A 14,176-nucleotide genomic window follows, 5' to 3' on the forward strand; every position below is an offset into this window, starting at 1 on the left:
CATTCCTTGTCTACTATCTTTTTAAAATGAAGTGATTTAGGGTATATGGACATAGATATACTCAAGAAAAATGGTTCATAATACGGGCCTACGAATCTTTTATCATAACTTCATATTCGGCAATCTCATAAGACCAAATAAAAGTACAAAAAATAAAAATACAATGACAAGAGCATATTTTATACTTGGTTTATAATGATGTGTCACAACGTTATCATTGCATTTAATTTTCTTTATTTATATCCAATATGTCGGATCCAAGATGGCGGCCAAAAATGAGTTCCCTATGTAAATGAAGTACTAACCACCCAATAAACTTCGGTGGTCGTCCCAAGTCAATATCTCACAAAATTTTGAATAAAATATGCATGTGGTATATTTTTTTCAAATTTGTCCAATGTTGAGAAAAACCGCCATTTTTTATCGTGATTTTAGGTGGTTTTCTGTAGACCGATTTTGGCAACTTTTAGTATGTCACTCTGCAGACCCAACACTACAAAATAAAACCATAAAACGTTTTCTTGCAATTTTCTTTAAGGTTCCCTGTGTCAGTTTTTTTTTAGTTTGCTTGGACTAATAGAGATTTGTCAAAATAACAAAACATTTGATTTTTTATTGTATAAAAATTTAAATATTTTCGTAACCATAAGTCTTAGAACCAAATTGTTATACTTATATTATAGGAAATTTAATTGTCTACAACATTTACTTTACATATATTTTGCTAAAACGCACCAAAACGGAGATATAGGCGAAAATCTCTAGAAAGTACAGATTTTATCGATTTTTCAATATGGCGGCGGGCGTGGAGGGTGGATAATTGTGCATTTTTCATTTTAAACACCTACTTACAATCCTAGACAACATATAAAAAATTTAGACTTACCGGACCGTTTGTAAGTTAACATACCTCTATTTACTGGACTAAAAGTATTTTTTTCAGGTATACCGAATGATTTGAACTACTTACTATATAAAATTACTTAGAGCAGTGATATTCCCCGATACTTTCCATTGAAAAATGCAGTGTACCGATGGTACACTGGTACAGCAGCTCGTCATTTTTAACAGTTTAACTACTTATCAAAACATATGAAGCCTAGGAACTTGAAACTTAGTACTAGTACTAAGGTTTGTTTTATGTTTTGATACACTAAAACAAATAAAACAATCGGGAAAATCACTACGTATGTTAAACAGGCAATTAAAAAGTGATATGTAAATTTAGGATAAATGAGTTTTTCAATACAGTATTTGTTTTGCCTTATGCTATTTCTAACAAACCTAGTCTGTTTGATTAAATTTTTACTTGTCTAATAAGGGCTCAATTTACACTAGTCTTTAGATATACGGGTTTAATTATCAGAACACTTATGTAACACCAACGCATTTTATGTTGTTCAAAATGACCATTGATGAAATTTGAAACTGAGTTCAAGCCCAGGGGGTTTGTTAAATAGTAATTTTGGTACGTGTGTCAAAAAGTTTTTAATCTGTTTAAAGCATCTTGTGTATTGCCTCCCGGATTACTTCATGAATTGTATACAAGAGGTTAAGTTACCTTGATTCTGTCCAAGTAATCCTTAAGTCGTCATTAGTGCGACCGGTTTCGATGTCTATGGCATCATTGTCAAGCTGAACGTAAAAATCGCTCCTAGGAGGTCGTCATGAGTCTTGAAACACACGTAACACGTAACATATAACACGTACACAAACAAAAAACGATAAAATGCATGGCCACACAACTAATTTACAACACAGCGGCGGGTACAGGGTGTAGGTCTAGACTGACGCCGTGTCTTCCTCTCCCCACCTTCCCCCTCGAGTTATCAGCTGTTGATAATATTTCGTCGATGTTTAAAGCTGTCTCATAAATTATATTGGATTCAAATGAGGATTTATCATTTAGGATGTGTTGAGGGTGTTTTTTGCCGGCCTTGTAAATTTCGTATTCCTCAATAGTATCTAATAACCTTCCTCTTCCTTTATGGGATCGTAGAACTTCTAGATTGGTGTTAAAATCTGTATATTCATGGTTGTTATTAATTAAATGTTCAGCAAATGCGGAGTTAGGTTGGTTAACAGATGGTTTCGGGAGATGTTCTTTAAAACGTGTTTTAAATGACCGTGAAGTCTGACCAATATAAAAGCTTGGACAACTGTCACAATTCAGTTTGTATACACCTGAATTTTCTGTTTGGTCGTCACGTTTTGTTTTCTTATCTTTTAATACTGATGAAAGTTTATTTGAAGTTTTAAATGAGACGATAACTTGGTTTTTAGACATTTCTCTGCTTAAACCTTCAAATAAACTTCAAATAAACTTTCATCAGTATTAAAAGATAAGAAAACAAAACGTGACGACCAAACAGAAAATTCAGGTGTATACAAACTGAATTGTGACAGTTGTCCAAGCTTTTATATTGGTCAGACTTCACGGTCATTTAAAACACGTTTTAAAGAACATCTCCCGAAACCATCTGTTAACCAACCTAACTCCGCATTTGCTGAACATTTAATTAATAACAACCATGAATATACAGATTTTAACACCAATCTAGAAGTTCTACGATCCCATAAAGGAAGAGGAAGGTTATTAGATACTATTGAGGAATACGAAATTTACAAGGCCGGCAAAAAACACCCTCAACACATCCTAAATGATAAATCCTCATTTGAATCCAATATAATTTATGAGACAGCTTTAAACATCGACGAAATATTATCAACAGCTGATAACTCGAGGGGGAAGGTGGGGAGAGGAAGACACGGCGTCAGTCTAGACCTACACCCTGTACCCGCCGCTGTGTTGTAAATTAGTTGTGTGGCCATGCATTTTATCGTTTTTTGTTTGTGTACGTGTTATATGTTACGTGTTACGTGTGTTTCAAGACTCATGACGACCTCCTAGGAGCGATTTTTACGTTCAGCTTGACAATGATGCCATAGACATCGAAACCGGTCGCACTAATGACGACTTAAGGATTACTTGGACAGAATCAAGGTAACTTAACCTCTTGTATACAATGTTTAAAGCAGATAAGACCAAAAATGTAGAATTTAGTTCAACACAAACAATATTATTGAAATTAAATGAGATGTAGTTGTGCCGTGGTCTATATATCAGAGAAAAGAGGATTTTTATTTTAACTGTTAATTTTCTACAAAAATAAATGAAATCTAACAAAAAACCACTAAGTGGTAACACTTTCCCCGCCAAGTCAGCAATCCAAAAAAGATAATAAATCATTACTTTTTCCACCAAGAAAAACAATGTAATGTATGTAAGTTTGGCAAACTTTTGCTCGATCACTTTAAAAAATACCATAAAACTAGTTTCATTGAGCAAGTATCTCACCCATTAGTACATTGCTACAGTGGTAGCAAAACGGGGGTACCGATGGAGACCAGGTCAAGTCCCTCTAAATGCACGCACCCCCACAGGTCTCCATCGGCACTCCCGTTTTGCTACCACTGTAGGTCAGAGCTTCACAAAATTTGACCTTATTTGTGCCACATTTCATAAAATCATAATAGTGATGGTTTTATATTTACTGATTACCTCGAATCAATTAGAATTAATTAGTCGTTGGACTAATTAATTAGAGAAGTTGGTTTGTGAAATTATCCACTAACGTAACTTAAATGAAAAATACCCCCGCCGCAGCAAACCTGCAGACTAAGCGAATTTCCATTGACCTGATTGGATTTACACTAAAATGCCTCCATAAAAATAGCACATTTATATCCTATTTAAATAGAATTAGTTTAACAAGTACCTTAGGTTTGCTGCAACAGGGAGGGTAAAAAAGACTTTTTTATAAAATGATAATAGTTTAGTAAGAAATAAAAGTATTTTCCAAAATCGATCAACATATGTTCATAAACAAGCAAACTACAACAGTTGACTTATTCTCCTTAAGAATAACATGGGAATTTTAAAATTACAATTTTTTTGAATTTTCTCCGTAACAATTAGGCGTATAACAACGCTTCAATATACTAAATTATTTGTTATTTTAAGCTCTACAAAATGGTTTAAAAGAAATTGTGAAATTTTGTGTTTTTAGGGGCAAAAATGGGGAAAACCTATTTTTACCCCATAAAACCCCCCATAAATCCCCGTTCCCATAATCCGATCATGCTGGTTCGCGAACTCATTCAAGTTTATCCCGCCTTACACCTTCAAACCAAATTTTATCAAAATCGGACAAAAATTACTCAAGTTATCGTGCGGATGGACATATATATATATATATATATATATATATATCTCTATGTATAATATCCTATATATATCTCTATATATAAAAATTTGAACGAATGGTGTTTTTGGCCTCTGGGGACATCAAAATGAAAAAGTAAATCGGTCCCGGGCTAAGGTCTTACCATGAGACCTACGGTAATAGCTACTTCCCTATAGGGAAATTCGCTAAAACCAAGCAAAAGTCTGCCGCCAAGTTGCCAAACTTACATACATTACATTGTTTTTCTTGGCGGAAAAAGTAATGATTTATTATCTTTTTTGGATTGCTGACTCGGCGGGGAAAGTGTTACCACTTAGTGGTTTTTTGTTAGATTATATATACCGTACATATATACACAACATAGTTTTGGGTTTAGTATCTAGGATTTCAATGATCCAATCTTCAAGATTGGTATTGAATCACTTGATGTTTAAGACTACCCTTGTAAATGTCTTGTACAAGTCGACTTGGACGAAGTCGATAACTTGAAACGATTAAGAGTGGGAAAACTATTTCGCCCCTGGTAAGAACAGTATTTTTCACCACACTATACCCTATTACCATTCATCACAATTATAATTCACACCAACAGTCAACACAACTACAACTTTGAGGTTATGTGAAATATTTTGAGGAATTAGCAAAAATAACAATAAATAGTTGCTTAGGCAGCGGTGACAATAAAACAAGTCTATTGCAATACATATGGATACTGCTGGTGTATTTAATATACATTAATGTTATAAGTAAATAAGTAAATAGCTGGTTTTCGGCCCTAGGGATGTAAAAACCTGCTCGGTCCCCAATTAATGATGACAGCTGGCATGGTCAGCAATGTATCTTTCGGCCTCCAATAAACATTTGTAAAACGGCTAAAAACATTGTAGTGTGGTTAAAAATATTTTAAACTTTCAAGCTTTTCCCATACAGTTGATGGGTAAAACATCAAATCACCTTTCAAAACCAACCCTCAAGTGTGAATCCATCCAGTGAAACCAAGTAATCAGGGTTATTATTAAGTCTCAGGGAAAAAATCTGTAAATTGAAGTATGATAATTACACATTTATTTACAAGAGATTTCTTATCTTTATACACAGCTTAAAACATTTTACAACACTTCCCACATTTTCAGGCCCCAACCATATCCTTTAGAACAGAAATCTACAAAAATATTTAAAATATCAGTCTTATTATTTTAAATTAAAGCTATTAATAATACACAGTGTATCAATATACTTCATGTTATTAAATCAGATTTTCCTTTAAAAACTTATCCTTACAGATATAACTAAACATTGTTCTCAAAATTTACTCCATGAAAAACTAAAACTTGGATTATAGTAAACAATAGTAATGCTACTTTAGAGTAAACAGTTTTACAAATTCAATTCATATTATTTCATATTTGTTTATTAATTACATTTCTTCTATTATATTTTGCAAATATAAGTGTAGACATACAACCTAATACTATTTACATAATTACCATCAGTAGAAAATTTCATTGAAAATTGAAGAAATTAAAATTGATCAACTATTAGCTTCAATATATACTTTGGCACGTAAATAATGATTTTGTTTCTGTGTGCATGGACCGTTTCTACTCCAATGTTTTTGAAATTAACTTCATTCATTTAATATTTCTTTCCTTTTTTAGAACACAAGAAAATAGTTAAAATTTAAGAAAAAATAAATATTAAATAAGATAAGTGAAACATGTTGCACACAGAAACACAGTTTTTTATATTATATACATCTATACAGACGCTACCCTTTGTGTATATTGGTATTTAGAAACATTATTGTAAAAACAAAGTCTAAAATTGTAAAATGATTCAACAATTATATCAATAAAAAAAAAATAGTATGATATATCAACAAGCTGAAAGCGTACTTAAAACACAAATTATTGACTTATAAGATTGTCTTCATATTTATAAACATATTTCAAACAGTTTTACCAGTACTTGAAAAAATATTTTCTTTACCACCAATTCAAAGGGTTTTCACCCATACAAAAGCATGTATGGTAGATTTTTCTCTTGTTCAGACTTTCAATAGTTAAAAATTACCTACATAACTCACACACACATGCTCAGACTCGGACATGAAAACAAACTAGTCACAACCTCTTTCACTGTCTAGTTATAAATAACTTCTGACCATTAGGACTTGTTTACGTTGAGACAAGAATCTAGTCGAGAATTGTGTGAACAAGAGAGAATCTGATAGCATAAAAATATTTAATGTATTTTTTCAGACTAACGATTTAATCTGTAAAATATTTTCATAATTTTCCACTTTTGTACTATTCATATTCTAGAAACAGTTAGGTTACTCTAATCATCTTTTTCAATGCATTTACCACAAGGCTACTAAGGGTAGGTCTAGGGGAAGAGTTTATCTCAAGATGAGGTTGAAGCTCGTTTCTCGCTCTCGCTGACGTCTGAAGGGGTTCCACGTCAGTCGCTTGTGAGAACTCGTAGTGTTGCTTGGACTAGGCTGACTGCTGGTACTCGACTTGCTGTGGGTGCTCGACTGAGAACTACTCGATGGTTGCTGGAAAATATCGATATTGTAATTTGAGTGGTTAGAAAACATACAAATGTTTTGCAAAATACAATAATTCGAACGCGGCCAATACAATACTGTGCTTAATAAAATTAGCATGTTACATACAATTTAATTTGATTGATATAGTCTTTGTAAACAGCACAGTTTGGTTGTGTGAGTTGTGGATGTTAAAAGGATTATTTTATTTAGTATTTATTGTTCATGAGTTTTTGGGCACATTATGAGCCTAGATTCTATCTTATACGAGACTTTGGTGTCCACCAACCACCAAGTATATTCCTACTAGTATATACTATGAACATTTTCATTTATTTATAGACGCTGTGTTAAGACTAACCCTCATATATATTTTATGTGGCTTTAAGGGTTTACCCTGAAACCTCTTTTTTGTAGTTAATATTCCGAGCCCATAATGTCAAAAAGTTTAAAAATACACTTTATGTTAAATAATTTGCGACCCCGCACAGTATGCATCTTGTATGCTAGGTTTTCTGCACACAGATCTAGTGTGATCTATGTGTGACTGTTTTGGGGGGACAAAACTGTAATAACCAAAGACAACATATAATTTATTTTGTCCCCACCCCAAAATTGCACCACAATACTGCAGAAAAATCAAACTTGGACATTTATAAGGACAGTCAAAGACAACAACCGATTTGGTAACAAAGTTGACCATTGAATCATTGTAATACAGTAGGCTGTAGCTCTTATCCGGACATTGGTTTAACCGGACTACACTCAGCAGTAGAACATCTTATCAACTGGACAATTTTGATCTGGATACTGGTTTAACCAAATTGAATCAGCCAAAAGTGGGTGGTACTGAAACGACTTTTCTCATAGTAAAGAATTGAGATCTATGATCACTTGTCTAATATAGCAAAATATTGGTCTAGAACTCATAAAAGGCCATGAATCCATGTGCAGTCAAAAATATAAACTCATCGTCCCTTCTTGTACACTATCAAGTGCAAAAGTCAGCATGGATTTAGGGGGTGCTGGTTTAAGTTGAAAATTGTTATCCGGAATGGCCTTAGTCCCAAAAAGTCTGGATGAGAGGGACTGTACCGGATATTTAACCCCAGATGATATTTTATACACCTTGAGATAGTTCCTGTCCATCGGAGTGACCAGTTTGAGACTAAGGGAGTCCCCAGCGTCTTTGATCAATCTGACCACTTCCTCATGCAGAGCCCATTTGACGTCTTTGTCTCCTATGGATACGATGAAATCTCCTTCTTTCATCCCACCAAACTAAAACAAATACACATCCTTTTTTATGGGTGGTAATAATATTTTTTGCCACTCCACCAGTAAAAACTATACACGACACCCATGTACAAACAATTGGAATATTATTTTAACACAACATTTAAACAGGATTTTCATATTTTTAGTAGGTATATTTTTTTAACATTCCCAATACTTATTTTAAAAGTGCTATGTTCCTGTCCAAACTAGTCTAACATTTATTGAGTTAAAGGTTTACAAAAAAAAACTTGTATTTCTTTGTGGAAAGTTCCCTGTTGGAGTGATTCATAACATTATCGCACCCCAACAATCATCGCTGATTTTACCAACCCCATTCTGTAATCAATGACTATCTTGTCTACAAAAGAACCAAGGAACCAGCTGTTTTAACTGTGCAGGGTGGGAAAATGTCATTTAATCAACTGTTTTTAAACTACGATACACATCTAACAAAGTTCAGTATTTACAATTTTTGTTTGTCTTACTCAAATGCTAGTAGCTATACACTCACATGAGCCAAAGAGCCATGGTCCACTCCAGCTATGATGACGGGGGAGTCACCCCTCACACTAAAGCCGAAGCCGACCTCTCCGTCGCCGCGGTGGAGCTGTACACAGCGTGGCGCCGTCCAATGGTGCTTGGCGGAGAAGATGGCCACCGGACCTAGGCCTTTGAACAGATCTTCCACCCTCAACTGGGCAAAGTCTGGGGGAGTCAGACTCAGCTGGAACTTGGTGGAGGCTGAAAAAATCGGAGGAAAACGGTGATTACAGTAGAACCTTAGTACAAGTCTCTCATGGGAATGATTAAATAAGACTTGTTATCAAGGTTACTTCTTATCAGGGTTGGTTTTTGTAACGTATAAATAAGGTTTGTATCAATGGTATTTGAATACTCTTGTTATCAATGGCCACTTGTTATCAAGGGTCTTCTTATTGGGGGTCCACTGTATTTACACCAGTAAATATTATTTTTGTTAGGTTAATAGCAATCAATTAAAGACAAGGCTAGGAAGCTTACCGTGAATGTGAGGAGGGTCGAGTATTTCGCTGAAGTCGTCAATCTGCTCCGTGTGGTTGCTGTACATAGTTGTGGTCTCGTCTCTGGACCTGGACAACACTTGGGCGAGTGCTTTCTTGTTGCGTAACTCCCGACACATCCGCAGCAACCTCTCGGCTTCATCATGCAACATGAGAGCTCCCCTGAGGTGTGCTCGACCTGTATGACAAACACCTCAGGTTTATCACAATGATTGTTGACTAAAGAAATTAAATAAGAAACTCTTTTGATCCTTCTTTTTTACTCTTTACGACAATTGGTTGCACATTTCAGTTAACTTCCTTGCGCTTCTAGGGCATCGAGTGATTAGTGATCCCTTTGGTTGACCAGCTCCTTAGCTCAGCCCATGGGATTTTAAAAGAAGATAATAAATATAACACTTCTCTGTTTTAAGGTGAGTCTAATTTCAAGGTTCTATTTTTTAAGACAGTAGGATTCTTAAATTAATTTTCCCCCCATCCACAATTTTTCTAATTTTTGTGTTTTTTTTCAGGTATTGGGAATTTAAATAAAGATAATGAACAGCCAATTCTTTTTAAGGTGAGTTTTATTTCAAGGTTCTATTTTTGAAGACAGTAGGATACTTACGTTAATTTTTCCCCATCCACAACTTTTCTAATTTTGTTTTTTTTCAGGTATTGGAAATTTAAATGAAGATAATGTAAAGCCCATTATTTTTAAGGTGAGTTTTATTTCTATGTTATACTTTTTAAGATATTTCTGTTGGATTTTATTTTCCCATCTACATACAATATTTCTATTTTTTTTTTCAGATATTGTTGGACAAATGAAGAAATACAATGAAAATCAAAATGTAAGGAATATAGTGTCATAAACATGACATGGATGGCGTATTCTGTCAACTGTTCAGAAAGAATATGTGTTCATCAACTCCTGTATTAAATTAAATATCTACTTCAACTCCACTTCAACATCCACTTCAACATCCAACCCAACAAGCAGACTTACAGACTTATTCATGTATATAGAGTATAAAAGATCAACCGAAAATGTGTTTTTTTTCAATTCATACTATTGGCAATACTGTCTCAACAACTCTCACTGGCCATTATATTGGACATAAATAAAACTCTACCTTCCCGAGTTGAAAATGCTGTCAGTGACAATTAAATATTCTAATGTTTTGTGTGTATATAGTGTAAAGTTTTGTGTTTCCTGTGCCAGTTTGGACTCTTTTCCATTCTGCTATCTTCTCAAAAAATCCTAAAAATTTAAGCTCTTTAGATCTATGGTACATCCTTAAATATAAACAAAGGACAATATCTTACCTAGCAGTTTCCGCTCGTGGTCGTCATGCGGTTGAGACATGTCGAGTGCCGTCCGAGGATCCAAGTCTCTATGTAACAGCTGTAGAGCCTGTTTTGTCCGGGAGCTAAGACTGTCTAGGTCCTTTGCGAGCAATCCTGCGGCAGAATGGTAGTGAGCGAGGGCTGCGTAGTGTTCACGCTTGACTTGCACCAGCGACAACCACGAGTATGGCACGTAATCTCTCACTGCGGACACGGATATCAGCGTCTGTACGGAGCAGTACACCTCCGACACCTGCAATAGAGGGTTTAGTTGGTGGATTTGAGATCTTTATAGAAGTTTATAAGTTTATATGGAAGTTGGAAGTCAGAAGTAGCTGAATTATTTGATTTAGAACAACTTTGTGTTGCTTTGATTTGTGAAAATTGATAGTCATTGACTTAAATTCATAATACAATCCCATAGGAATTGTAATCAAAATACTGTTGTCACCAACATACACTTTCATAAAACGTATGTTTTCAATTAGAAGTTTTGAACAAAACGTTACCTGTGCTGCTTCTTGAGCCAAGTCCAATGAGACGTCGACATCTCGTTTGTCCCTTGATTGAAGCTCGAGCTTCTCGAACAAACATTCTCGAGCCTGAGCCTGCAAAAATCGTGTAAAAATGTAATTACATCACAAAACATTGGAGATTTAAATAACATTCTTTGACTCATACTATTTTTGCACTTCAGGAACATTAATATCCCTAAGTTTATTTTAATTGACCCACATATAACACTTAACACTAATACCGAAACCCCACCTAGGCTGACGTTAACCGAAACCCCCGGTCTGTGAGACCCCATTTGAAAAATAATGGACCCCGCTTAGAAACACCCAAACCGAAACCCTCGGTCTGTGAGACCCCGCTTTAAAATACACTAACGCTGGGCTTCTGAGACGGACATGTTATGAACAGACGACCTGTCAAGGTCACGGCACCCATGCAAAATGAACAAATGATATATCAATAGGTAGGGGAGGAAAAGGGGGGAAGGTATTGGGTGAATGGAATCTACCAAGTAAACAGTGTTGACAACATGCATTTTTGAAAATTCCTGTGGGCCTGTAGAAATTTTTTGTCTATTTTGAATTCCTAGCTTTATCCTAATCACTAAATTTCTACTGACCAACATGAGTTGTACTAGCATGTCCAGCATGTGAGGGGCCAGGTCCATACTGGGTGCGTTGGTAAAGTTCTCATGGACGTAGGTGAAGGTACCAGCTGCTCTTAGGAAGTTATCTACCGCTGCGTCCAGCCCCTGTGAAAAGTAAAAACTTGTGATTTTAAGTTGAAGATAAAAATATGAGAGTTGAATGGAAGATATTTTTGTAATCCCAGTTTCAAGAACTTGATTTTTATTAGATTTATCTTTGATTTATTGTCTGAGTTCTTGTAGGTAAGATGTTATGTTAGTGTCTGCATTTTGCCACCTTGTGTGGGTTTTTTAGCTGTCTTACTGTTAGAATACTTTTATCACAAACACTATAGCATATATTTACAAAAATATATACACAAATGCCATTACTAGAATTGTCCATCGTACAACAAATCGACGGACGCCTGGCGGAGTCACACGGAAGGTCTGTAATCATCCATTTCATTTATTGGACGTGTTGGCATTTGGGTCGTTTAACAGTTGAGCATAGTTTAGACATTCCTGGTTTATGTAAAGAGAGGATGGGTGGTTTGATATCTATAGTGTTGCCGATTTGTTGCTGTGTTTCCATTTTTGACCATTTCAATAAGGTTAATTTGAAAATTGTAGAGCTGGTGTAGGCTTCTTTAATGCATTGCAGGTTGCTCAAAACATTTTTATGTACATGTTTCTATATTTGGTAGTTTTCTTGTACTTTTGCTAATGGTTTTGAGTATGACTTTTGTTCAGAATCGTGAGGAAATTGGGAAAAGTTATTGTGTGAGTTTAATTTTGTAGTAGGGGTTTGGCTAACATTGATTTAGGGTTGTTGTGATGACCATAATATGTTCTCTAAATCGTCGATTTAATGTTCTGTTGGTGTTGCCTAAGTATTGGTTGATTCATGGTGGTATACAGGGAATTTCAGACAGGCCTCTCCCGTGGAAGATAAACTTAATTAACTAATTAAATAATCTCTTATGCTCAACTCGTACTTACTTTAGCAGTTAGACGGTCTTGTTTCGCTCCTAGTTGTGTGTATAGAGCCGCTATGTTGAACAATACACAAGCCTTCTCAAACGCAACCGTTCGCTGACAACTCGGTACCCCAGTCAATGAATCATACCTTGAACACAACAAAGTAAAGCAATTCCGTCCGTTAATTAGTCAATGATTTATTTTGTATTACTATACTAGCAGAGTACCCGTCCTTCGTACGGGGTTGGAATATAAGTATAAAATTCTTATTGCAATTATACTCAAGCTTTGCCCCGTTTAACTTCTTAATTTTCAAGGTGATCTCGTTTGCATGGCTCAATCACGTCCTGGTTGAAGTTTGTTCGCTACGCTCACTCACCTTTAGGTTGGAGCTCGTTCGCTGCGCTCATTTTCCTTCAGGTTAGCTCGTTCGCTACGCTCACTTGCCTTCAGGTTAGCTCGTTTGCTACGCTCACTCGCCTCCAGGTTGAAGTTCGTTCGCTACGCTCACTCACCTTTTGGTTGCAAATTAGCTGTTGTCATAAATGTAAAAGAAATAATAGTGCTAGTGCTGCACCCTGTTGGTAATCCTTGTAACTTTAATGCTATTAAACATCACAGAACAGAACCAACTTGTTTAATTGAAACAGCTGTTAAGATTCAATAATTTCATTTCTCATAAGGTTAACATGGGAAACTCCAGAGCCACTGGGGCGGAGCCCGAAAGGATTTTTGGGATAAATATATGCCTATATGTTAATCGGGAATGTGAGCTATCATCATGCCGAATTTCAGCCCGATCCGACCAGTATTTTTTGCGTTTACTTTTCCCATACATACAGCAACCACCTCTTTTTTATAATAGTATAGATCAAGCTAGCATGGCTAGGTAAACAGGAGAAACTTGCTGATGTTAGTAAAAAAAGGTTTAAAAAGATAAATTATGTGTACAAAACTCGGACATACTAAAAATACAGGCTATAGAACTACTGTAAAATATCACCTACAAAATTTATAACAAATAATTAGCTGATCTCCTAAAATTGTGGGTGCTTCATTTACCATGGAAATTCATTATTTTAGATAACATTATGTAAATCGAGACTTACCATTCAAAATATATCCCAAGACTTCGGTCAGGTGGAAAAAACCTTCTCTCTACAAAATATAGTTGGTTGTAATACTGAAACAGTAGAGCTACCCCAGTGGCGTCTCTATGAGGTGTCCTCATTGCCTGGAAAATAAATTTTATGGATTATTTATATAGTTGTATTTATTAGTTGTTGAGGAAGAAAAACAATTCCTTATTACAAACAACGCTATAAATTGAATTTAAAACGTCCTTAGGTCAGGTATATACAGAGTGCAGCAAAAAAACTTATCCATTTTCTGTAGCGCAGTGTTCGGCGACTTGTCGTCTGAGGGTGGTGGGGGTAGGCTCGTTGGAAAGCCTACACTATGCCATTATCTGTGAGAGCAGTGGTCGCCTGAGTTACGTGAGTTGGTTAACGAGTCGTTTTTAAAACGTAGTATTTCAGTCGCAACTCAGCGGCAGTTATGTGCATTCTTTAAATTAGGTAAACAAGGAGAGGTTTTGTCTCGATTATCT

The 14,176-nt window shown here is 35.5% G+C and overlaps 1 protein-coding gene across 5 annotated transcripts in view; it reads right to left on the reverse strand.

The window, feature by feature from the left end:
• Nucleotides 1-6,136: 6,136 nt before the first annotated feature.
• Nucleotides 6,137-14,176, reverse strand: part of LOC128995880 (rhophilin-2-like) — a 115,915-nt gene continuing 107,875 nt past the window's right edge. For all 5 annotated transcript variants that reach the window (XM_054420910.1, XM_054420911.1, XM_054420909.1 and 2 more), the window contains 9 exons: nt 13,677-13,801; nt 12,589-12,715; nt 11,581-11,712; nt 10,955-11,053; nt 10,425-10,698; nt 9,097-9,294; nt 8,588-8,817; nt 7,927-8,079; nt 6,137-6,807 (listed from right to left, as the gene is read on the reverse strand). In XM_054420910.1, the coding sequence (XP_054276885.1) occupies nt 6,649-6,807; nt 7,927-8,079; nt 8,588-8,817; nt 9,097-9,294; nt 10,425-10,698; nt 10,955-11,053; nt 11,581-11,712; nt 12,589-12,715; nt 13,677-13,801 (1,497 nt within the window). In that variant the 3' untranslated portion in view covers nt 6,137-6,648. The remainder of the gene's footprint in view (nt 6,808-7,926; nt 8,080-8,587; nt 8,818-9,096; nt 9,295-10,424; nt 10,699-10,954; nt 11,054-11,580; nt 11,713-12,588; nt 12,716-13,676; nt 13,802-14,176) is intronic.

Source organism: Macrosteles quadrilineatus, unplaced genomic scaffold, assembly GCF_028750875.1.
Source record: "Macrosteles quadrilineatus isolate MER2022 unplaced genomic scaffold, UCM_ALF_1.0 Scaffold_5__1_contigs__length_97177068, whole genome shotgun sequence".
Taxonomy (NCBI): domain Eukaryota; kingdom Metazoa; phylum Arthropoda; class Insecta; order Hemiptera; family Cicadellidae; genus Macrosteles; species Macrosteles quadrilineatus.